The sequence below is a fragment of the Lygodium microphyllum genome, chromosome 14 (assembly GCF_053477565.2).
Source record: "Lygodium microphyllum isolate KBCC chromosome 14, Lygodium_microphyllum_v1.1.10, whole genome shotgun sequence".
Classification (NCBI taxonomy): Eukaryota; Viridiplantae; Streptophyta; class Polypodiopsida; order Schizaeales; family Lygodiaceae; genus Lygodium; species Lygodium microphyllum.
Window position 1 is genome coordinate 106,964,245 of NC_141148.1, and position 26,866 is coordinate 106,991,110.

At 39.5% G+C, this 26,866-nt stretch overlaps 1 protein-coding gene across 1 annotated transcript in view; it reads left to right on the top strand.

Moving 5' to 3' along the window:
• The window catches only part of LOC148025951 (uncharacterized), a 50,330-nt gene extending 41,301 nt beyond the window's left edge, over positions 1-9,029 (top strand). The window contains exon 5 of the mRNA XM_087693197.1: positions 8,604-9,029. Within this exon, the coding sequence (XP_087549323.1) occupies positions 8,604-8,906 (303 nt within the window). The 3' untranslated portion in view covers positions 8,907-9,029. The remainder of the gene's footprint in view (positions 1-8,603) is intronic.
• Positions 9,030-26,866: the final 17,837 nt, after the last annotated feature.

A 26,866-nucleotide genomic window follows, 5' to 3' on the forward strand; every position in this document is an offset into this window, starting at 1 on the left:
AATTAGGAACGAAAGGTCATCCTTGCCACTGAAGCTTCCTCAACAGCGGAAGAAGCATTAACTAAGGCAGCTTTAACTTCCACTTTCAACAGCCTCTCCTGTGGATTTGAGATCTCACAGTCTATTCTTCTGCATCAACATCGTCTTGAACGTCTTCACAACCAGATTCAGTAGCACTTCATTTTCCTCATCAACAATCTGATTGTTGCTGGTCATTTTCCTTTGGACACAGGCTTGATCTCAGAAGGAATCCAATTCGATGATCTTCAGAGTGACTTCACGGAAGGTTTACAGGGCGGAAGCAACAACAAAGATTCAAGTTGCCTTTTGTGCTCATCTGGATCACCGTGCATTTAGAGCAGCTTCATTATCTGCCATCTCTCCCATGATAAGAACCAGTTGGAGAAAGCACAGTATTGACAGTGGGGAACTACTGATTTGATTAAGAAACATTTTGAGTTCATCAAGGACTGTATCAGGACTGCATTACCAGATTTTAGGGGTGGGACACTTATTTCTTATGAGGGCAGAGTTCAGATTCTGGAGATTGCCCAAGTTTCTGATGAGCACGTTGGCTGTGTATTCATAAGGGATCAAATTGAATCCATCTCTCACTGCAGTCACAACACAAGAATCTGCAATGTTGGATTTGCAATCGGTACCATGACCAACTTTCCCTTCCACTCAGGGTGCTACATCAGCAGTTGTTCCATTGCCAGAAGTTTCAGGCTGATGCCTTGAAAAACATCAGGATCATCAACTCTAAGAATCAGAGTCTTGTCTGGAAACTGTGACTTCAACTCAAGTATTTCCTTGTGCTTCAGATTTCAGAAAGGAAGTGTATGGCATAGTTGAAGGTATGGAAACCAATCAAAATCTGCATTAAGAAGCCCCGCAGGATCTCTTCGCGGACAGGAAGTGTTCGGTAAATCTCTGAAGTTGTAGAAGCCATCATAATACGTGTGTTTAAGATCTAGAGGAACAAACACAGGCGGAGTGTTTGGGAGAAACAAATTGGCAACATAGGCCCAGGTGAAATGGGGTGCAGAATGCCTGCTGGTCTCTCTCTTGATGGGAGAATATCTGCTGGTCTCTCTCTCGTTGTCTCTCTGACAAAATTGCAGCTCATTCTGTTGCTTGACATCCGGTTTTGAACACTTGCCATCAACAATAGCGAGGTTCAAGGTCTCATCCAGCTGAGAAGTACTAGAGACAGTAACAATTGTGATAATTCCCCTACAGCAGGTCTTCCGACTCCATGGCTTTGGCTTGATCTGATCAGCCACATTACAAAATAAAATTCACCAACACAGCAACTTTACTACAATGGCAACTGAGAACAATAGCTCCAGCTCTAGTGAACAAGGTTGGCTTCAAACACAGGCTAAAATTGACAAACTTGGAGTTTTAACTGATCGATGTATTGCTCTTATGAAGGCGGTAATGGAAAAAACAGCAAGACCTGAATCAAATGCTTCTGCTTATGGCCAACATGTATATGCTGATGAGTATAATTCCATTGAGCCTTGGCAGCAGAATGGCTATTATGGTCAACATGCTTATGCTTATGAGCATCCACCTCTTCAGCAACATAGTTATGATTATACTTGTGAAGCTCTCTTGGTTGACCAGCCCAGCTCTTATGGATGTGACAGAAATGGTTATGCTTATCAGTACCCTTCTAGCTTTGATCAGCAGCAAGCAAGTGATTATGACCGACATCATACCAATACCTATGCTCATGGACTTGCCAATCATCATACTTATGGACAGCCTAGGATGCAAGGACATCATTGTAATCATGTTGGACAGTCATCATGCAATCTTGGGCAGCATGTTTATAGGCAACAATATGACCAAAGTTTTGGTAGTAGGCAACAGAAAATAGATGTATTTGGACAGCAGCATGAACATTTTTGTGACATGTATTCTCATAGAGATTATGGACAGCATGACCAATGCTGTGGGATCAATGATCAAAGGCAGCATGCTTATGTATGTGAGCAGCAAACATCAGTGGAAGCAAATGCATATGCTCAAACAAACTGTCCCTCTGATGCGCAGCAGGACTATTATTACCATATGCAGTATGGACAGCATGAGCATTATGGTCATGAGCATGGACAGCTAGTTGTACATGAGCAGCAAGATGACTATGAGCAGCATGTCAAAACTATTATAGAGCTGACCAATGGTGATGAGCAGGTGTGTAAATTGCTATCTAAGGCTAAACACGTTAGACACCTTATTAGTGATACGATACGGGAACTGCATGCTGCGGGCTTATGCTATCGATGTGCTAAGCCACTATCTTGTAATCACCAAGCCATATGCAGGGCAAAGTTTGCCAAAATATTCTTTGTATTTGAATATTATGATGCAAAGGATGGAGAAGATCTTGTTGAAGACCATTTTGGTATGGGTCCACAACAAGAACCTCAGTTTAAGAAAGCAGATCATGGGCAGCATGTGGATTTGGATGATCATGACACCATGTGGGAGTCCCGTCAGTCCACAGACCTGCAGTTTAAATGCTTGGACATCACTAAGAATGCAGGGACCATGAATATATAGCACTTAGGGGTTGATGCAGTCCATGCAATGGCGACTTCAGCCTCATATGCTTTAGTCATATAGAGCATGGTGATGCCTGAGAAGCTTATGGAAGAGTTAGTGAATACCATCATGATGATCATGCTTCCAGCTGTACTTGACTTTGATCTTATGAAAGTTGATCCAATGCATGGCAACGATACCGCTTTCCCTTTTAATCCGGGTGGCTACAGGCTGATTTTGACCCTCTGTATAGATTAGTACTACTATTGAATATTAGGTAATCTCTTCTTTTACCACTTGTAATACTATACAGAGTAGTATTCTGCAGCCCACTACTTGGCTATACCAATAAGTCCGATATCTGTTTTTGAGGACAAAAACTTCATTTTTGAGTGGGGATGGATTGTAAGAAGTTGAGAATAAGGAATTAGTGTAAATAATATTGATATTATGCCATGTCACACTGACATTGGTATAAAAGGAGAGGACATGTAATTTTACACATCTTTTTGACACAGTAATACAATTACAGACTTTCTCTCCCTTCTTGCTCACAGCTTCTATGGCTTCCCCTTCTTTCCTATTTTTCTCTCTCTAAATCTAGTCTTTCTCTCTCCTCGTCACTCTTCTTCTCTCTCTTCTTACAGTCTTTCTCTCTCTTCTGCAGTCTTCTCTCTCCTCTTTCTCTCTCCCTAGTTCTCTCTCTGACAATTAGCATTTTATATTGCTCTAGTTAGTTGCACATTTGCTACAGCAGCTACTCTTCTTCCTGGAGGCCATGTCCTACAATGGACAGCTTTATTTTGATGGTATAGGTTCATTCCATCAGCATATACTTGTTTTGCCACTTCATCTTTGTCATCACCTACTGAAGGATTGTGTCTCTGTCCCTTCATTGTCCATCTTCATCATGTGTCTACTTTGACCTCCCCTTGCCTGGAGGACCGTTTTCTGCTACTGCCAGCCAGGTGCAGCCATCTTGAGCAATTCCCTTAACTCCAGATGTGTGGTTCACACCTTAGTCTAGGTTCCAGAGACACAAAGGCTCAAAGCCATAGTAACATGGGATGGGTTTTGGGAGAGGGACAGGAACATGGGTGGGGGCAGGAATTGCCATCCTCTGTTACCATTGGGGGGGGGGGGGGGGGGGTGGGGGAAACTGTAACATGGGGACGGGACTGGGACAGTATGGGGATGGGATGGGACTGGGACGGGAAGCTCGAAAATGGTCATTCCCTACTACTATGCTCGAAGCCCCCCCATTGTATCATCATTGTGCATCATTCATCACTACATTTTTTCTCTGGCATCTGAGTTTATTTACTGTTCGTGTTTGTCACTCATTTTGTAGTTTCCACTGCAAACCCTGTTATGTCTTCATGTCTCTCGAATTGGTCTTAGAGTTTCCTTGTGCTTTCTTCACAGTGGTTGTTAGAAGAAGGGTAGCAACAGAAAGTTCAAAGCACAGCTCTAGAAGGTGGCGATAATGCCATAAGGGCTTGTGACTGTTGGGCAGCAAGGACCTCCCCCTTGATGGGAGGCAGCATAGGCTGGCTTGGCAGACCTGTATTCGCCATTCAGCTAGGTGGCAGCATGGATGGCTGGGTAGCACCTGGGCGGCTGCTACAGTAGCTCTAACATTTGAAAAATGCAGGGGATTCTGGTCAATGGCGAGGGAGAGCATTTTGTATGGAGGAAGGGTGACTGAGTGTGATTTATCAGTTAGTGAGAGAGTGATTGGGATGCCCACAACATGCCCTTTCATAGGGGACTTTTGGGCATTTGCCCTACTGTGTGCAAATAAAGCCTTTTGGGGCTGCTTTTAAGCACAAAATGGACATTATTCACAACAATTTAATCTTAATGCAACCTTTGATTTGGGTGGCTGAAGCGGGCCCTACCATTGGGGGGGGGGGGGGGGGGGTGGGGGAAACTGTAACATGGGGACGGGACTGGGACAGTATGGGGATGGGATGGGACTGGGACGGGAAGCTCGAAAATGGTCATTCCCTACTACTATGCTCGAAGCCCCCCCATTGTATCATCATTGTGCATCATTCATCACTACATTTTTTCTCTGGCATCTGAGTTTATTTACTGTTCGTGTTTGTCACTCATTTTGTAGTTTCCACTGCAAACCCTGTTATGTCTTCATGTCTCTCGAATTGGTCTTAGAGTTTCCTTGTGCTTTCTTCACAGTGGTTGTTAGAAGAAGGGTAGCAACAGAAAGTTCAAAGCACAGCTCTAGAAGGTGGCGATAATGCCATAAGGGCTTGTGACTGTTGGGCAGCAAGGACCTCCCCCTTGATGGGAGGCAGCATAGGCTGGCTTGGCAGACCTGTATTCGCCATTCAGCTAGGTGGCAGCATGGATGGCTGGGTAGCACCTGGGCGGCTGCTACAGTAGCTCTAACATTTGAAAAATGCAGGGGATTCTGGTCAATGGCGAGGGAGAGCATTTTGTATGGAGGAAGGGTGACTGAGTGTGATTTATCAGTTAGTGAGAGAGTGATTGGGATGCCCACAACATGCCCTTTCATAGGGGACTTTTGGGCATTTGCCCTACTGTGTGCAAATAAAGCCTTTTGGGGCTGCTTTTAAGCACAAAATGGACATTATTCACAACAATTTAATCTTAATGCAACCTTTGATTTGGGTGGCTGAAGCGGGCTGTAATCAGAGATTCAAGTAATATTTATGTATGGATACATCCATCAAATACTGACGAAGTATTGGGAACATTCATGATATAGACAGGCTCAAAGGGGCATGATGGATCCAATAGCATCACTTTGTATGCTATATCAGTGTTTCCTTTTGCCACTGCTGCATAGTCCTTCAGAAAAGTCTCCACTCCATCAACCTTTTTTGACTTTGCCATACAAGAAATGCATAACGAGCACCATATTAAGCCCAAAACTAACAGAGGATGCAATTGATGGATCTGCCTCCAAATGAGAAAAAACGGTCCTGACAAGCTCTGACCTGCATCGAAATCCTCTCTTTCAACCACCCAAGGCCTAAAACCTTCTTCGATCTCTGATTTCCAGCCTTCTATTTTCTTCTTCACCAATAAAGGATCATGCAAATTTTTGTTCAAGATTTCACCAAAGTTGGGGCTGAGGATTGAAGACCAAAGTACATGCAGATGTTTAAGGAATTGTGTGATGCCATGCTTGCAGCTTCTTTGCTTTTGTGATCTTACTTGGATTAATACAAGCCATACATTGGTTGGTTGTCATTTCTCTGGTGTCTATGTAGGCCTTCTAGGCCAGTTTGTCTCTATTTCAATTCAGTTTTCACTCACTTTTTAGTGATGCAATGGCTGTAATTAAACCGTGAAATCAGTGCTCCATCTTTTGATAGTGGGAATTTCTAGTCCAAAGGCGTATATGTCTATCAGGGGTGAACCTGAGCTGGATGCGGGGGTGATTGACAGTTCAGAGTTTCCAAGTGGTGGTGCAGAGGCTTCTTTGGGGCACCCAAATGCACACCCAGGACAGGGGGTGGTTGTCCCCTCCAAGTATTAGCTGAGAAAATGGGCAAGAAACAGAGCTTGCTCACAGTGGGACATCCAGCTTGGTGACCCTACCAAGGAGGAGCAACTGAGTGTTTGAGTGGGCAAGATCTCAGCATCAGGGCGTCGAGTCACATAGATCTTGGGTTAGTAGTGAATGCAGGATAGACGGCAGGGATTGAGACTTTGGGTGTGGCAGTGGGCTACTCGTTGGCTGCTGGTATACTAGTTGAGGGGGTCTATACACAGTGCCCTCTTTCCATAATCTAACATTGGCTTTTCCATCTCATCTCTTCAGAAGTTTGAGATCTGGGACTGCTAGAGTTCGATTGAAGGTCTGTCCTATCTAGGACAGCAGGCATATTCTGTGGATACCTTGTACATGGTGTGCAGGTTTTGCATAGGGGCTGGAAGTACAGCATGGATACTTTGTGCTGTTCTTCTCCTTTGTATGCCTTTCAATATTACTACTGTAACATATAAGGAGGATTATTCCTACTTACGAATTCTCCTGTCTTGAATTGTGGTTGAGAGGGCCTGTGTCTTACAAGGTGGTGAGATCTAAAGTTTGCCTATGCCATATCCATGTGATTCTTCCTGTTGCCCCTCCAGGTGGCTCACTTTTCTACCATTCCTTCCTCATTTTCAGATATTTCCACTTTGCTACAGGCCTCCCGCACTGAATTACTCATGTCCCACTACTCAAGAGCATGGTTGGGCAGTGTTCCTCTTGTTGTCTTGCTTGGAAAAAATGGAAAGTAGGACGCATCCTCCAACAACTCAGTAACATCTTTTTGCCCCCTGTCTTCTTGCTTGGCTGTGGTCTTTACTTCTGTAATCTCTCCTTTCCATCGTGCACGAGTGATTTGGCTTATCATCAGCTACCCCAACTTCCTTGTATATCTTTCAATATTAGTGCTGTAATATACGAGAAGAATTATTTCCACCTATTAATTCTTCTTTGTCTTGAATTGTGGTTGAGAAAGACCTGTGCCTTTCAATGTGGGAGTGTAAAGTTGGCCTATGCCATAGGTCCTTGTGATTATTTCTGTTGCCCTTCCAGGCTGCTGACTTTTCCACCATTCCTTGCTCATTTTCAGACTTTTCACTCTGCTACAGGCCTTCAGCACCAAACTTCAAATGCCCACTACTCAAGAGCTTGGTTCTCTCTCGTTGTCTTGCTCAAAATAGCAGAAAGTAGGAATCATTCTCCAATGACTCGGTAACTACAAGGTGTGATACAAGGTTTTGGCTGTGGTCTATACTTCTACAATCTCTCTCCTTTCTGTCAGCATGAGTCCAATGCATTTGGCTTACCATGAGCTGCTCCCAAGTTGTTCAAGTCACCTTTAGCAATCCATGAATCCAGTGGAGTCAAATATCTCGACAGGCTCATGTCTATTTGTGGGGCATAGATGTTCAAGAAACAAAAACTTTGTATTCTAGCTAATACTCCTACCTGCATGACTCTGCCTGCCAGAATAGTGTCACAATCTTGTATCTGTAAAGCTAGGCCTAGTCAATGGAATTATGCCTAATTGTTCACTCCTGAAAAAGTTTGCATCAGGTACATTCACATAATTCTGGATAAGGCTTTGCAAGTGTGCCAATGCCTCAACAAAACATCTTTTTCCCCCTGACTTTTGCATTTTTTGTCCGAACGTGGGGCCTTTTCCCAATACTTGCATTTTCTGATATTATAAGCATGCTTCGCCCGTGGTGCATTGGGGAACATTGCTAAGTCTAGGAGAACAGCCTATGTTGAATGGCTCAATCAAGTGTGCTTCTGTATTGCATACTTGGCATGGGGTCTTGAGAGGGAATAGTGAAAGTTCTGATGGTGCCTAGCTAATGGGATCACAGCCTGCTGAAGGCTTAGCCATGGCATTGAATAACCAACTAAATGAGTAACAAAAAAACTTTAATCAGCCCCTACCTTCAAAAGGGGATTGAATACATTTGGGTTCTCAAGGGTGTGCATTGCTCTGCCAGTTGGGCTTCTTGCCTGGCCAAGCAACTGCTCAACTGCTTAGCTAGTTGTCCTATCAAGTAGCTTGAGCCAAGTTGAGGAGTCCGGGCCTTGTGCCCATGGGCAACCACCGGGGGTATTTTGGGGTTCTTGTTCACCTCTCTCATGATAGATACAAAGACTCTGCAGTGTCTTATTCATTCACACAATTTTCTCTAGCTCCCCATCTTGATAACTCACACTTGTGTTGGCTATTTGTGAAATGTTCATCTGCTAGGCTAGGGGATGGGAATGTGGCAAGACTCTAGACCTGGGCTTCCCTATGTCGTCAAAAGTGCAATCTGTGCCTGTGGACTGATGGGAAAAAGGGAGAGGATGGTTGATAAGGGGTATGAGAGGTGTTAGAAAGGAGGAGGGAAGGGCAGTCATAGTTGTGAGCTATATAGTACAGTGGAGGACACTCTCAAGTGGTTGCTTGTGAAAGATTAACTTAAATGTTTTTGTTGCAAGAAGAATATCATATTGAAACTGTGCTTAGTAATATATTCTTATCTTCTTTCAGACTGTGGCAGCTTGTGTGCGAGATGGTGGAATGGTGATTGTATATGGAGCTTTGTCAAGTAATGATGTCACATATAGTATCTATGACTTGAGAAGAGGTGTGAAGTTAGATTGGTTCTATCTTGGTGATTATGTTCCAACTAGGGAAAAGATTGACCTCGTTGCTGCGAAAGTTATGAGACTTTTTGAGCTGAAAATAATACGACCATACATTGGAAAAAAATTTCCTTTATCTCAATTCAAAGAGGCTATCATTGAATCAGAAAGGGAAGGAAGGGGAGGAAAAGTCCTCTTAGTTAGCTGAGATTCATGTCAATAACGATAAGTTTTGTCATTCTGATATTTGTATTCACCTTGTAAGTGTGATCTGTACTTTATCTGCCATGGTGTATAACAAATGAAATATTGGAAGCCAATTTGTTTGTCTCATTGGGTATATATATAAGAGATGCAAATAAGAACAACACAAAAATGCAGATTGAGGTACATACTTGATGTGTTCAAGTGAAGATTTTGTGGAATAACAATAATACAAGTATGCAGAATGAGGTACATGCTTGTGTTTATGCGACAATATTACGGAATAATTTCTACATTATAAATGAAGTATGCACATGGAATGCCACAATGCTTACACTAATAGAACATTTCTATTTATTGTTTTGTAGTTAGCTAGGTTTCGTCTAGTTTCTCTCTTACTATGACTACCCTTGATGTACTATATTGATTAGATGTAGTTTAGAGTAGTCACTTGCTATGTGACAAATAATATGCCACTATGCTTGATCTTGTAGAGAGCTCCTCTAACAGTTTTATATGTGTTTGGGTGGATTGTACCAAGCTATGCATTTGAACTTGAAACACATTTTCGTGTTCACCTTTAGGTCAGCATGGTCAACTTCTACTAACTTGTCATTGAAGGATAATATAAACTAATTTGGAACATCAATCAGAGTACTAGTTGAAGGTACATAAGATATCTTTCAGTAACTCTATATTAAGATTCAAATCTAGGGTGCTCAAAGAGTAATGTATTCCTATATCAAATCTATGGTGCTTGGAAGGCAATGTGTTCACAAACTTGTTGACATTCAAGTACCAAACTTATTTTCAAAGGCATGAAGGTGCTCTGATGGATCTTCATCTGAAATATTGGAAAGTAATGTATTCATGTTCTAATTGATGACCCCTAGTAATAGGCTTATTTTCCAAAGGCATGGAGGTGTTTAATAGCCTTCATATTGAGAAAGTCTTTCTTGTTGAGTAGTAGAATTGTTGGCAAATTAGAATACTTTTTTCAAGTTCTTATTTTGTATTCAAAGCCATCTTATTTACTTATGTGCTATGTTAAAAGTGACATATATTTTTTCGATAGTAGAGGAAGCTAATATAAACTATTAGTAGGCTCTATAATTATAGTAGGTCTTAAGAAAAGTAATTTATTATCCATTTCTTGCTCATTGTGAATTTTGCAATAAAGATTTTAAGAATGGAGAATCAGAATACAAGACCCATCTAAGAGTGGTGCATCTCTTGCTTAGTGTGAATTGTGAGAAAAGGATTTTAAGAATGGAGAATTGGAATACAAGACCAACACAATTTTGAAGATGTGCCTTTTATATAAGAAGGATGGATGATGTGTATGTGTGAAAGCACCCTTAAGTTCTAGATTTTGTGTAGTGTGTGGATATTGACTTGAGATGGGGAAAGTAGTGTGCCATGTAGGTACACGTGTAACTATGTAACTATGTGAAGGTGGAGGCTAGTATGTCACATAGGGGCACAAATGTAAAGTGTTGGGTTTTGGATGAATGAAACCTTTTCTATATATGCAAACATTGTGTGAAATGTAGTTGAACAAGTGTTGAGTGTGCCATCTATCTGCTCACTTTACATTATAACCATGTCTTTTTTATTGTCTTATCATCCACCTTGATTATGTATATGTAATATGTGCTAACCACCATGATCGAACATCACATTAGGTTTCTTTACATGGTGTGTGAGCCATGGTGAGGACTCTTGATCGTGGTGTGTTTATCTATGTATATATGTTTGTATAATGGTAGTCTATTTGTTTAAGCATTATTTATGTTGTAGGTATTTGATCAAGAAAAGTATGCACACCCTTATAGTTAGAATTTGCACTTGGAGGAGTTATGAAGTAGCTAATGAAGGTTGAATGAAGAGCTTTGCATCGTGGAAGCTGCAAATGGAGCCTTTAGCAAGTAGCTGGAGCCAACATTGTCAAAGAAGCTGTCATCAAGTCAAAAGAAGGTACTTTGGGTACTTGTTGCCTTGGATCTTGATTCCTTATTTTGTAAAAGGATGTTGTGTATAGGATGTGTGAATCCCATGGCTCTTGCATTGTTAGAAGCATGTTTGGAGGTGTAAGCTTGTTAATGCAAGGGACAAGGAAGTATTGGGTCCATTTAGGAGTCCATGTGTGTGCATCAAGGAGGGGGATGGACTATGGATGCTCATATTGTTTGGGGAAGGGGATATGACGGTGCCACCATTACCCAATCCATTTGATATTTTTGTCATGTCAGGCTTCTTATATGATCCAAGCATAAAGGAACTTGCAGAGCAGATAGCAAAGGATAAGGGGAGGAAGAAGGTTGGTCAGGAAGAGAAGGATGAGTTTGAGGCCAAGAAGAAGAAGAGAGAGTGAAGAAGAAAAGAGGAGAGTAGACAAAAGAAGTTGGCAAGCTTGTGGTATTGGATTAGATGTATTGGCTCTTCTAGGAGAATGATGGAATGCCGTATGAAACAATACATAGCACTGCTGTCGAATGGAGAGAGAGTAAGTGATACATTTTCTAGAAGATGAAAGCAAGAGGTCATGACAAACTCTTCAAAGAGGTGTAGCTGATGAAGTGGCTTGTAGCGCAACTACTGCAGAAGGAGAACATGAGAAAAAAGACTGGAGGAGAGACTATGAGACTAGTGGAAGAAGCCATAAACAATCGAATTAGCTCTGCAAGATGAAGAAATAGGCCAATATTTCACAGAAGTTATTATAGGAGGCTATGGTGTCTATGTTCTCAGCAGAAGAAAGAAGACATGTAGCAACATTATCAAAAAATTTGTCAAAACAAAAATTATTTAATTTAGTTTCCTTGTTCACATATGAAAATTGAAATATTGTAAATGGATATATGCAAAAAATATTCACCTATGAGTTACCCAAGCCTAAATGCTCAAATTCACTCCTTGTATGACAGTTCTCCTTCCCAAAGCTACGAAGAGCTCAAAAGTGGTGTGCATATGCATGTAGATCTCTACTTAATGTGTTTGAGACATGGAGCACAAGCAAATAGCTTGTGGTCTCAAAAGGATTTTGGTGAGTATGTTATGTAAGAGAGTGTGCACACATTGGATGAAAAAATGGGTTGGTGCCTTTCGTGAACATGGTGGTAGTTCAAAAAGGAAAGGGTAGATTCAACTAAGCAAATGGTGCTCAAATAAATGTGGTATAAGTACATGTGACATGCATATGAGTGGTCCAGAGATGACTAGTTGTGAGGTCACACTCCCATTTAGCATTGAGAGAGAGAGAGAGAGAGAGAGAGAGAGAGAGAGAGAGAGAGAGAGAGAGAGAGAGAGAGAGAGAGAGAGAGAGAGAGAGAGAGAGAGAGAGAGAGAGAGAGAGAGAGAGAGAGAGAGAGAGAGAGAGCATTTGCAGATGGCAAGGCAAAATTGTATGGTGAGTTAAGAGTTAGAACACCTTGCTTAAGAGGGGATGTTGAGTAGGCATAAGCTTCGGTGATATCTATGTGTAAAAGCACTCTTTTAGGTGCTAGATATTGTGTGGTATGTGAGCATTGACTTGAGATGTGGAAAATAGTTTTCCGCATAGATGTACACATGTAAAGTGTGAGGTGCATAAGTGTTGGAGATTAGTGTGTCACATGAGGGTACACATGTAAGGTGTGAGGTTGTGCATACATGAAGCCTTTCCTACATATGTCGACATTGTGTGAAATGCAATTAAAGTGTTGAGTATTGCAATCTATGTATCTCCTCACTCTACTTTGTAGTCATGTCTTTCTTATCGTCTTATAATCCGCCTTGGTTATGTGTAATCCATGTTGACCTCCACGATCAAACTCTACATTAGGTTTCTTTACATTTCAATCACATTTATCACATTAACTTTCACCATAGCATCGTGTATAATCATGGGATTGGCTCAAAGATTTTCCTCAAAGAGTTTGGAATTAGGAGGTCAAGACACACTCTCAAAGGGGTCTAATAGAGCTTGTAGTAGAGGCCAAGCTGACCGTGTAGGGGTGATATAAAATATGTTCATTAGGTATTTGATAACTACAGTCCTAGAGAGCATTTCATTTCCCTAATTGAGTGTAATTCTAATGTTAACACAAAAAGAGAATGCTTGGGTTCTTCATTTCAAGGCTACCCCATGTATAAGGATTATTCTCACGTTCATGGTAGATCACGAGTTGTGATAACAAGTGCATCAAGTTACTATGAAGGTTCTTAATTCTCCTTTTGAGTTTCCAAGTACTTTCAAGATTTATGCCCAAAGTGGCAATGAATCTCATTGAACACCACAAATGCTTGCGATGCATTTTATTTTGATGAGATTATTAATCATGCTAAATGGGAGATATTTGCTATGGTGTTTAATAGGGTGGTTTTTAGAGACCCATCTTGAATCTTGAACCAATTGAGAGAGGAGTTTTGTAGATCTACCTCATATCTTAAACCGATTGAGAGAGGAGAGTCCACATTTATAAGCCCTTACTTTGTTGGATGTGATTGTGAAGTTGACTAGTTCATGGCATCAAAGGTATGGCTATTTATCATTTCCTAGCTTTCAAAAGATCTTTACATGGAGTGGTAGCAAATTTACCTGGGAGCAATGGGCATCTAGATATGTATAATGTGTCTTAGGGTAATTAACATGGAACCTTGTCTCCTAAGGAGGCTACCTTGTTCTGAAGTATTTTCAAGAAACCTCTCTCTCTTTGCTACATGTAATTCACTAAATCTAAACCCTAAGACCTAAACTTTAAAAGCTAAAGCCCTAAACCCTAAACACTAAACCATAAACTCTAAACCCTATTGTCAAAAGATCCAATGGCTGAATCGGAAGTAAATAGAGAGTATCTCACCTTCATTGAGTTTCTTACCATGATTGTCCTTGAAAGTCTATGGTCTAGTACCACAATTGTGTTGCTAGATTCCAAGTCATGGGTTCAGTGCTTGGTGCAAAAGTCAAAGTATCATTTTTAGCTTCATTGAGCGGTTTGGATTGGTTGAGATTTAGAATATCAAAAGGGTAGAAGATGAGGAAGCTCTATATCAGTTCTGATTATGGGAATTTACTCTTAACTTATGAGCATTGTTCTATATGTCTTCACTCTTTGTGCACGCACTTGTACCCACCCATGTGCGCTGACCTCTATATTTTGCGAAAGAAAAACATTTCTATTCTCATTGTTATGCATTTGATGTCTTTATATTCTAGGTTGAAGCTATACAATGTGATAGGCTTGACATGCTTATACATGGTATTTTATGAGAGCTATTGAGTTGGATTGACTTATGTGGGGAGTTTCGGGTGAGCTTTTTGTTTGGTTACGTAGGCAACAAATGTGGATTGTGTAGGGCAATGTTAAGTATTTTAAGTAAATGGCATAGTCTTAGTTTCTTGTATAGGGTCAATGAGAAGTAGCATAAAATGATTTTAATTAACAATCTTGTCTATATAAGGTTCTCGTAGTTGGGCATGACATGATAAGTCATGCAAGCCCTTGTCAATATAGATCACATGAATTTTGACTTTTAAGCCATGATCACACCTTTGAACAATTTTTGGATATAATCCCTATCAAGGTAAAAGTTAATCCGTTTAATTAAAAAAAAAACCTTCCCTAGCTTTAAGTTGGTCATGCCAAAAATTTCTACTTGATTGCATACGATTTTTTTGTGTAGCCTTCTATGCTAGGAGCACATTTATATTCTTGATATTAGCAAATCAACTCTTAAGATTAGGCATTTCTCCCCCACAATTTTTGGATTGATATTTGTGTACATAAAGTTGAGGATAACTTTATTAGCATTTTGTTCTTTTTTTTCTGACAAGTTGGATGATGGTGCCCACTCATCTAGGTTGCATGAAATATGAATAACGGATTTGTATATTTCAAAAAATATGGGACTATTATACTATGGCCCCCAAAAATATAAAATATAATATGAGGGCACATTAGCAAATAAGGAGATTACCATATTGGATTAAGAAGATGATTATTGGAAAAATTCTTTTGTATGGAATAATATTTTTTGTAAAAGTAAGAATGGGAAATATTCTTTTGTATGAAAGAATATTCCCTTATATGCTTGATTGATCTCTACAATGATGGGATTTTGAGGACAAAGGTGAATATATTTTTTAAAAAAAGTTGGAATGAGCTATTTAAATATTGACTTTCACCTTAATGGCCTCTTATAGAGATAATAAGCTTTAAAAATTCATAATTAATAAAAATGGTAAATTTTAATAATTAAAAATCAAATAATAATAATAATTGGTTATTATTTAAAATATAGATTAAATATTAACTAATATTTAAACTATTTTGAGATAATTAAGTAAAATAAATTTTAATTTTAATTTTAATTGAGTTAATTAAAATTTACTTTCAAAATTAAATTTAGTTAAAATAAAATTTATGTTAAGGTTATTTTTTATTTGAATAAAATATTTTTTAATAGAAAATAAAAAATAAGAATAGCTCTACTTGATGTATTTATTCTTCAAGTAGACATGTTTAGGAGTAGGGGAAAACTTAGAGAATAGTATTAGCTTTACTTGATGAATTTATTATTTAAGTTTGACATGTTTAAGACTAGAGGAAAACTTAGAGGATAGAACAAATTTACTTGATGATTTTATTTTTCAAGTAGACATTTATTTGGAGAACGGAAGAACTTTGAGGATAGAACAACTTTACTTACTATCTTCCAAGTTCATTTTGCTCATAAACAAGTCCACTTGAGTAATATATCAATTTCATTGCAATATCTCTTTGCCTCTATGGTAATATTTTCATTTATGCAAGTAGTAGAAGGTTGTAAATTTTAAACAAGCACTATCTTCATGCACATCTTTGTTTAACGTGTATACTTGTTTAGAATGAGATTTGTTTATAGACTAATTTTAAAAAATTAACTTTATTAAATCCATATGATTTGTTAGTAGATTTATGAAGAAAATATTTTAATAACTTGATTTAAGTTTTACTAAACTTTGCACATAATACTAATAGTATGTTATTGTGTAATGTATATATAATATCGTGCACACTAGTAAATAACAACCTTGCATATTAATAAACATCAGGGTGACAAGATGTGGACTTGAGTGGACATATGTAAAGAAGCTAAACCAAGATCTTACTAACTCATAAATGGAGTACATACTATGTGGACATGAATTTAAAGGTGGAGCTTCATGTATCAAGGAACATCCATTAAAGATATCACAAAATGTAGTAACTTGCAAATATCCACAAATGGATGCAAATTTCTTACTTTGGAAGTTTTGGGAGAATACAAACATAGAGAAAAACAAGCTAAAAGCATGCAAATAGATAACATTAAACAAGTAGAATCAATAACTGCATCAAGAGTTGCTCAGTTTGACAAGGGGATAAATGTTTCACATATTCAAGCTATGTTAACCTCTTCTTAAAAATGGAAAGAAAAATAACTCAAAATCCCAAAAAAGGCTAGACGAATAAAAGTGTAGGACATGGATGTAGATAGAAAGGTGAATGCACAAAAACAAATATGACATTGAAGTAATTTTTGGACACACATAATTTTTTGAGGAACTTTGCATTATAAAATATGTTTGAGAGCCATGTTTTTTGAGAGCTAGATTTGCTCATGTTAAAATTGTAAACATATGTTGGAGTGAGGTGCCAATTACATAGGCTTCAGTTCACTAAAGCTAGGAAGGATAGTTAAAATTGGAAGGCATGCACAAACTAAGAAAGTCAAGTTTTAGGCCAAAGAGAGAGTAGGGTGCTCAAAAATCAAGCCCATGTATAAAACCCAAAAAATGAATGGATAAGCTCATTTTTGTGGTGCACAATCTTGTGGAGATCTCTTCTTGCTTCTTGCTTCTCCAACTTCCTTATATGAGTATGAGAGAGAGAGAGAGAGAGAGAGAGAGAGAGAGAGAGAGAGAGAGAGAGAGAGAGAGAGAGAGAGAGAGAGAGAGAGAGAGAGAGAGAGAGAGAGAGAGAGAGAGAGAGAGAGAGAGAGAGAGAGAGAGAGAGAGAGAGAGAGAGAGAGAGAGAGCATTTGCAGATGGCAAGGCAAAATTGTATGGTGAGTTAAGAGTTGGAACACCTTGCTTAAGAGGGGATGTTGAGTAGGCATAAGCTTCGGTGATATCTATGTGTAAAAGCACTCTTTTAAGTGCTAGATATTGTGTGGTATGTGAGCATTAACTTGAGATGTGGAAAATAGTTTTCCGCATAGATGTACACATGTAAAGTGTGAGGTGAATAAGTGTTGGAGATTAGTGTGTCACATGAGGGTAGACATGTAAGGTGTGAGGTTGTGCATACATGAAGCCTTTCCTACATATGTCGACATTGTGTGAAATGCAATTAAAGTGTTGAGTATTGCAATCTATGTATCTCCTAACTCTACTTTGTAGTCATGTCTTCCTTATTGTCTTATAATCCGCCTTGGTTATGTGCAATCCATGTTAACCTTCACGATCAAACTCTACATTAGGTTTCTTTACATTTCAATCACATTTATCACATTAACTTTCACCATAGCATTGTGTATAATCATGGGATTGGCTCAAAGATTTTCCTCAAAGAGTTTGGAATTGGGAGGTCAAGACACACTCTCAAAGGGGTCTAATAGAGCTTGTAGTAGAGGCCAAGCTGACCGTGTAGGGGTGATATAAAATATGTTCATTAGGTATTTGATAACTACAGTCCTAGAGAGAGCATTTCATTTCCCTAATTGAGTGTAATTCTAATGTTAACACAAAAAGAGAATGCTTGGGTTCTTCATTTCAAGGCTACCCCATGTATAAGGATTATTCTCATGTTCATGGTAGATCATGGGTTGTGATAACAAGTGCATCAAGTTACTATGAAGGTTCTTGATTCTCCTTTTGAGTTTCCAAGTACTTTCAAGATTTATGCCCAAAGTGGCAATGAATCTCATTGAACACCACAAATGCTTGCGATGCATTTTATTTTGATGAGATTATTAATCATGCTAAATGGGAGATATTTGCTATGGTGTTTAATAGGGTGGTTTTTAGAGACCCATCTTGAATCTTAAACCAATTGAGAGAGGAGTTTTGCAGATCTACCTCATATCTTAAACCGATTGAGAGAGGAGAGTCCACATTTATAAGCCCTTACTTTGTTGGATATGATTGTGAAGTTGACTAGTTCATGGCATCAAAGGTATGGCTATTTATCATTTCCTAGCTTTCAAAAGATCTTTACATGGAGTGGTAACAAATTTACCTGGGAGCAATGGGCATCTAGATATGTATAATGTGTCTTAGGGTAATTAACATGGAACCTTGTCTCCTAAGGAGGCTATCTTGTTCTGAAGTATTTTCAAGAAACCTCTCTCTCTTTGCTACATGTAATTCACTAAATCTAAACCCTAAGACCTAAACTTTAAAAGCTAAAGCCCTAAACCCTAAACACTAAACCATAAACTCTAAACCCTATTGTCAAAAGATCCAATGACTGAATCGGAAGTAAATAGAGAGTATCTCACCTTCATTGAGTTCCTTACCATGATTGTCCTTGAAAGTCTATGGTCTAGTACCACAATTGTGTTGCTAGATTCCAAGTCATAGGTTCAGTGCTTGGTGCAAAAGTCAAAGTATCATTTTTAGCTTCATTGAGCGGTTTGGATTGGTTGAGATTTAGAATATCAAAAGGGTAGAAGATGAGAAAGCTCTATATCAGTTCTGATTATGGGAATTTACTCTTAACTTATGAGCATTGTTCTATATGTCTTCACTCTTTGTGCACGCACTTGTACCCACCCATGTGCGCTGACCTCTATATTTTGCGAAAGAAAAACATTTCTATTCTCATTGTTATGCATTTGATGTCTTTATATTCTAGGTTGAAGCTGTACAATGTGATAGGCTTGACATGCTTATACATGGTATTTTATGAGAGTTGTTGAGTTGGATTGACTTATGTGGGGAGTTTCGGTTGAGCTTTTTGTTGGTTACGTAGGCAACAAATGTGGATTGTGTAGGGCAATGTTAAGTATTTTAAGTAAATGGCATAGTCTTAGTTTATTGTATAGGGTCAATGAGAAGTAGCATAAAATGATTTTAATTAACAATCTTGTCTATATAAGGTTCTCGTAGTTTGGCATGACATGATAAGTCATGCAAGCCCTTGTCAATATAGATCACATGAATTTTGACTTTTAAGCCATGATCACACCTTTGAACAATTTTTGGATATAATCCCTATCAAGGTAAAAGTTAATCCATTTAATTTAAAAAAAAAACCCTTCCCTAGCTTTAAGTTGGTCATGCCAAAAATTTCTACTTGATTGCGTACGATTTTTTTTGTGTAGCCTTCTATGCTAGGATCACATTTATATTCTTGATATTAGCAAATCAACTCTTAAGATTAGGCATTTCTCCCCACAATTTTTGGATTGATATTTGTTACAGATTGTGAATTTGTAACTTTTGAGGTGTTTGGAGGAAGCAAACATAAGGTTTATCTACAAACAGGTTGTAGATTACATATACTATTGAGAAATCAGTGAAAAAGGTTGCTTGGTGTAGTGCGGTACACGTGTTGTGAAAGATTGTAGAAGACTAGCTTGATGTGCTGTATCCTTATTTGTGATAATGACAGAGAACTGTGGAAATCCCATTATTAAGAAGCTCGACAAGAATAACTACCCTTCATGGAAGTTTCGTGTGACAAACTTTCTCATTCGAAAGGGCCTTGATGAGTTTGTTTCAAGTGAAGAAAAGGAGCCAGAGCTAGGTATCCCTCTGACTACAGATGAGTTAAAAGCATGGAAAGAGTAGAATGCGAAAGACAAAAAGGTGATGTACTGGCTATCTGCAGTCATTGATAATACTATGCTGGGACATATCAAGAATGCAGAAACTTCACATATAGCTTGGACAATTTTTGAGAGCATGTTTTCAGTAAATACAAAGGCACAAAAGATTCAACTCAAGCAAGAGTTGAATGCCTTGAAGAAAGGAAAAATGTCTATCAATGAGTATGTGTTGAAGGTGAGGAGCATTGCAGATGCTTTAGCAGCGATTGATGCAATGCCGGATGATGATGATTTGGTTTCATCCACTCTGAGTGGCCTTAACAATGAGAATGCATGGAAATCATTTGTTACTTCAGTATATGTACCAAAGCCATTTCCAGATTTTGATGAGCTGATCTCTCTCATGATTACTGAAGAGATCAATATGCACGGTGATTTGTCTGAAAGAAATGGTGAACATGTCTAAGAATTTTACTCGAGTTCAGGAAGGGGACGTGGTAGATCCTCTTCGAGAGGCCGTGGTATGGGTCGTGCTGGCAATAACCAGCAAAATAGGTTCAATCAATAGTTTGGTGAAATGCAGGTTTCTGAAGGCAGAGGAAACTTTAGAGGTAGGGGGAGCTCTAGAGGAAGAGGTGGATAGCAGAATAGAGTTTCTGGAAATTCTTCTATTGTTTGCCATTATTGTGGCAAAACGGGCCATATTTCAGCCCATTGCTATGCAAAGAAGGATGATATTTGTAGTGGTAAATTGCAGCAAGGGAACTATGCATCGTCTTCACGACAGAATGAAGACAAAAATGAGCGTCTGTTTGTTATGCAGCATATGATGAATACAGTTACAGGAAAGGGGACATATAATGATGTATGGTATGTCGATTCAGGTGCATCTAATCATATGAACAGTCATGTTGAATGGTTTGGAGAGATGCATGACTTACAAAACCTAGTTTATGTGTAGATGGGTGATGATTCATGCCACCCAATTTTACACATTGGAAAGGTTTCCTTGTCCTTGTATGATGGACAGACAAAGAGTCAGATAGATGTATTACATGTGCCATCAATTACAAAGAATCTAGTGTCTGTTGGCCAAATGGTAGAGCAGGGGTTGCAGGTCCAATTCAATGCAAAAGGTTGTTTTGTAGAAGACTTTAATGATAAGTGTAGGTTGATCACAAAAGAAAGTAGAGTTGGTCGAATGTTTACTTTAGATGCTGGAATTCATGCAATGGATATTGCTATGTATGCTAAAGGAAAAGGAGTAGTTGCAGATATTGAAATATGGTATAAATGTATTGGACATGCAAATGTGCAAAGACTAAAATTAATGCAGTCCAAAGGGTTGGTTACAGGGTTGCCTTCTTTTAGAGTTGTAGAATTGCATAAAGTCCCTGAAGCATGCTAGTTTGGTAAGCAGGCAAGACAACCCTTCTCGCATGATAGAGAAGCGAGTAGAAAAATACTTGATGTAGTTCATACAAATGTTTGGGGGCCTACCAGAATGTATCTCTTGGTGGTAGCAAATACTTTGTCACATTTATTGATGACTGTTCAAGGAAGTTATGGGTATACTTCATGAAGGAAAAAAGTGATGTGTTTGAGCACTTCAAATCTTTTAAGGCAGTTGTTGAAATAGAAAAAGGCTTAAAAGTAAAGTTCTTGAGATCAGATGGAGGGGGAGAGTACCTCTCTAATGAGTTCAGTGGCTTCTTGAGGACTCATGGGATAAAGAGGCAATTTACTTGCAAGTATACCCCACAACAAAATGGTGTTGTAGAAAGAAAAAACATGCATATTGTAGAAGTTGCACGTGCATTAATGGTGGCTGAAAAGAATATGCCCAAACATTTTTGGTTTGAGGCTGTCCATACTGTTGTTTATATTATGAACAAAACTTCCATAGATGCAGCTCATGGGATGTCTCCTGAAGAATGCTTTACTGGCAAGAAGCCTGATGTATAGCACTTGAAGGTATTTGGCTATGTTGCATACATTCATGTGTCATATGAGCTACGGAAGACGCTTGATCCAAAGGTAGAAAAATGTGTTTTTATTGGATACTCTTTAGAGCAGAAAGGGTATTGCTATTATAACCCTGTCATTGGTGAGTTCAGAGTGAGCAGGGATGTTATCTTTGATGAGATGGGAAGTTGGTATACACCTACTGGTGATGTTTTGGATGATGATAATGATAAGCACAGCTATGTGTAGAAAGATAAACAAGAATCATGGGCCTTAGTGGACTAGAAACATCATCTGGTACTACACCTACAGTGAGTCCTTGGTCTGGGAGACTAAGGAGTAGTCCCACATCTTTAGGTGGATCTATAAATGTTACAGGGAAGGACAAAGGAAAGAAGAAAGTACTAGATGGTAATGATGCATCTACCAATCATTTGGGATTGGATGGAGATTCTAGTGGTTTGGAGAGGTTGGATGATGAGCTTGGTATTCCTTCAGTCAGGACACCATGTGTATAGAGAGCTCATAGTAATGTGAAGGATCCATTGAGTGATCCAGTGGTACGCAGATCTAGTAGGGTCAGATACCTTGTTAAAAGATTTGGTTTTGAAGGTTATGCAACTCACCATTATGCTTATATGGTGAAACTAGTTGAGGATGTTGAGCCCACTTATTTTGAGGATGCTATTGGTCATGCTCATTGGGATGCAGTAATGGATGAGGAGATGGCTGCATTAGGAGCCAATAAGACTTGGGATTTGGTACCCTTACCTAAGGGTAAGAAAGCTATTGGCTGTAAGTGGATTTACAAAGTCAAGCATAATGCAGATGGTTCAGTTAGTAGGTATAAAGCTAGGCTAGTTGCAAAATGCTATGCTCAAACATATGGCATAGATTATGAAGAGACATTTAGTCCAGTTGCTAGGATGGCAACTGTTAGATGTGTGATTGCCTTGGCAGTAGCCAAAGGTTGGAGTTTGCAGCAAACGGATGTTAAGAATGCATTCTTGCATGGTGAATTGTAAGAAAAAGTGTATATGGAGCAGCCAGCAGGTTATGAGGATTTAGACCATCCCACATATATGTGCAGGTTAAAGAAGGCGCTCTATGGGTTGAAGCAAGCACCTCGAGCATGGTCTGACAAGATTGGAGAGTATCTTGTCAATATTGGATTTTGTATTTTTGATGCTGATCACTCACTTTATGTGAGAAAGGGAGATGCAGGGTTGGTCATCATAGTCATCTATGTGGATGACTTGATTATTACAAGTCACAGTGACAATGGGATTGCTGAAGTTAAGGACTTCTTGAAGAAGAAGTCTGAGATGAAAGATTTGGGTGAGCTGAGATACTTTCTTGGTATTGAGGTGATCAGATGTGATGATGGTATATGGCTATCCCAAAGGCAATATGGCTTGGATATGTTATCCAAGTATGGTATGACAGCATGTAAGCCTCTTTTAGTACCATTGGAACAAAATGTGAAGTTGAGTGCTGACGTTGGGGATGAGATAGAAGACCCTACTATTTTCAAGAGGATAGTAGGGAGTTTTATTTACATGACTATCACAAGGCCAGACTTGAGCTATGCTGTTGGTCTTGTCAGTCAGTATATGCAAATGCCTAAAAAGCCTCATTTGGATGCAGTTACATGTATATTGAGGTATGTGAAGTCCACTTTATATTATAGACTTTTTTATGAGGCAGGTAAGGACATACAAGTCTTTGGATACACAGATGTAGATTGGGCTAGTAGCATGTCAGACAGAAGATCTACGAGTGGATTCATGTTTTCCCTTGGTAGTGCAGCAGTTACATGGAGCAGCAAAATGCAACCTACAATTGCTTTATCGAGTACAAAGGCTGAGTATAAAGGTGCTGCTATGGCAGCATGTGAGGTGGTATGGCTACAAAAGTTATTAGGTGATTTGGACGTGTAGGGAGATGGTACAATTATCATTCATTGTGACAACATGAGCAGCATACAGCTAGCTAGGAATCCAATGTTCCATGCTAGGACAAAACACATTGAGGTGCACTACCACTTTGTGAGAGAGAAGGTACTTGCAGGAGAGATTAAGTTGGTATATGTTAGCACACATGATTAAATAACTAACATTTTCACAAAGGCATTGGGTGCAGAGAAGCTTCGAAAGTTCCAAAGCTTACTTGGAGTTGCAGAGATAGAGTTGAGCTTGAGGGAAAGTGTTGAGATGGCAAGCTCAACATGTGCAGACATTGATGATGGACGGCGTGGCTTGATGGGTCCGTACGTCTCCACTTAGCACGTTGGTGGTCATTATGATACTCACATAGCCACTGACTTATCACTTATTATATTTAGTTTGTTACACCTACCTACAGTTGGCAAAGACATAGCGCCAGTCGATTAGTGTAGTCGGTTATGCACTGTTTGACTTAGTAGACCACTTTCCTTTATGTTGTATCTTATCTATACTTTGTGTACATTATATAGTGTGTGAAAGAAGAAGAAGAAATCAGCAAGAAAACGTTTTGGCCTCCATCTCTCTTCTTGTGTTCTTGAGTGAGCTTCCTCTTGTGTATACAGTGTGTGTTTGGCACAGTAGCTCAAGCAAGTCCCTCCACCACACGATTCTTGACATCTTGTATACTACATAAACACTGGAAAGGAATGGGAGAGTACGGGGAACTATATTACTTAAGTTTATGTTGTGACGGTAGAATCAGGTAAGAGAAACTATCTTGGGTTATATACATGTGCTGCCATGGTGGTCCAATCATTAATGTGATGCACGTGGTTAAAGCATACCCAGCTATTGCGTAGGTCCCCAGTGCCATTCCTTCACATATGATTCACTAAGTCAACCCCTGAGGCTAGCCCAATTGTTGACATTTTGAATATAAAGCACCTATTATCATTGTCAACGGCTTGCCCAAGAAATAGGCTACCTTGGAAAAATCTGCATGTGCAATGTTGCTTTAAATTTAGAAGACAAGATTCCATTCCCTAATCACTCTCAGTGCGTGTTGCACGGATCTTGTGTTTGACCTGCATGCACAAAATATTGATCTTCATATGCATGGATTTTTAAAGATATTTTGAGATGTGTTGTGAATGGAATAATATGTTACCTATTCTTTTGAATGAGTGGTTAGAGTTCCTCAGCATTGTCAAGAGTTCAGTGTCAGACATGGGGACACCTTGCTCATGAACCAAGGCACCCATCACTAGCCTTCTAGCCACAATCATTTGTAGGTGTTGAGGTCCAGTTGCACTAAAGTCTCTTACCATTTCCTCTATGGTCATTTGCACCTCTTTGACATTAGCTCTACATGTGCCTCTTTGCACCTCATGGTTATGTGTGCCTTGATGAATAAATGGTCTTGACATTGGCCTTGCTAACATCACATAATACACTACATACTCGCACTTGGAGAGCAGGATGGGGGAGGGTTCTGACAATAGAAGCATCTAAGGCTTCCAAGACCAACAACTGACATTCCAACAGTCGATAAGGTGGTACCAAGTTTACATGCATGACATGTATTTGGACTTGATTAATGTGATTTACTTGCAATAGGGTACTAGAACCATGTCATGCGACTCTACAATCACTTTAATGGTAGTGGAGCGAATGAAGAATCTTGCACTTGTCCATGCCACCTTGTTTGGAGAGCTAAAAATGGACCTGCCAGTACAATCTCTATTGGGACACTCTAGCTCTCTGATACATTTGCTTCGGCAAATAGTTATCGAGGAATGCCGTCGATGTTGACGTGGGCTTTGTCCAACAATGGCCATCATACTTTTGCTCCATACTCTCCATGGGATATATATTGTCTACTACTAGTGGAAGCTTGTATGCCACATTGCCATCATAGAAAACTGGAATCTCTTACACTCTCTCTATAGCGCTCATATTCTAAAGCAAATGACATAAGACTCAGTGTCGGTCCCCCAAAGACATTATGTACTCAACCACACTTACAGCATAAGAGGATTTTCGCATCCCCTCCTCTTCCACATCAAGTGTGATAGGGATGGTTTTGTTTTTCTCAATGTCCAAGGGGGGTGGTGAGGCTTCCGCAGTGATTTTTGTTTTCTCAACACTACAAGGGCTTTGGGTGAGGTCTATGGTGGGGGAAGACTGCAATGTAGGCCCATTTCCTTGTTCGACAAGATAGTCTTGCGAGACCAAGGTATCCAGAACATATGCCTGGACAAACTTATGGTCATTGTTACAATGGACTGGCATGCTTTGTATTCGGCCATTTGCATGGGTGATAGCAAGAACACGGTAGCCATTGCCATTGCAAATGTCTTCCATCTTCAACATCAGGAACCGACTACTTGTGTAGTGCATAATAGGTTTTGGCAGAGACGGACGATACATATATGCAAACCACCTTGGTATTTGGTGTAGCACTAGATGTTGGATCCATTTCCAAAGCTATCTACATATATATGAATACTCATGTCAGATATGGGTGTCATTGAAAGACTTAGTGTGGGGATGTATGTCATATACAAGAGAGAGAGAGAGAGAGAGAGAGAGAGAGAGAGAGAGAGAGAGAGAGAGAGAGAGAGAGAGAGAGAGAGAGAGAGAGAGAGAGAGAGAGAGAGAGAGAGAGAGAGAGAGAGAGAGAGAGAGAGTAGAGTAGAGTAGTTTATTATCATCCACAGAAGGCCAAATTATGACCCATGGGACCTTTCCAGATATACAATGATTCTCCTCCCCCATGGTAGGAAAGGGTAGCTACAGTGAAACAACAATCTATACAATGTGCTTCTCCTGAAAGTGTAACATGCAGCTGATGAGAGCCCTTAACTTTGATATAGGAGTAGTGGTCAGAAATTGGGGAAGTGGCCCCTATAAAGGGATATCAAAGTCAACCCGTATGTGTACATATGCTAGGCATGCCATAATCATGTGCTCCTCTGATTCTACACTCAGTAGTCCACACAGCTTGCATAACCTCGTCTCTCTTGCCTATCTACTCCATGCACTTGTCTCGATCAATAAAGTGTGTGATTGAGTTCAAAGTCATGCAATACTCCATCTAAATACCACTGAGAGTAGGTGGCTATGTATGGTTGCATGTGTGTCTATGCTTGCATGTAGGATTCCTAACATGAATGATAGATATACATACTGTCATAAGCAAGTTTTCCATTTGCTCCCTTGCTTTGATGTTTTGCTTGATACGCTCGTAAGAGGTCTGATTGAAATGTGTCCGTGC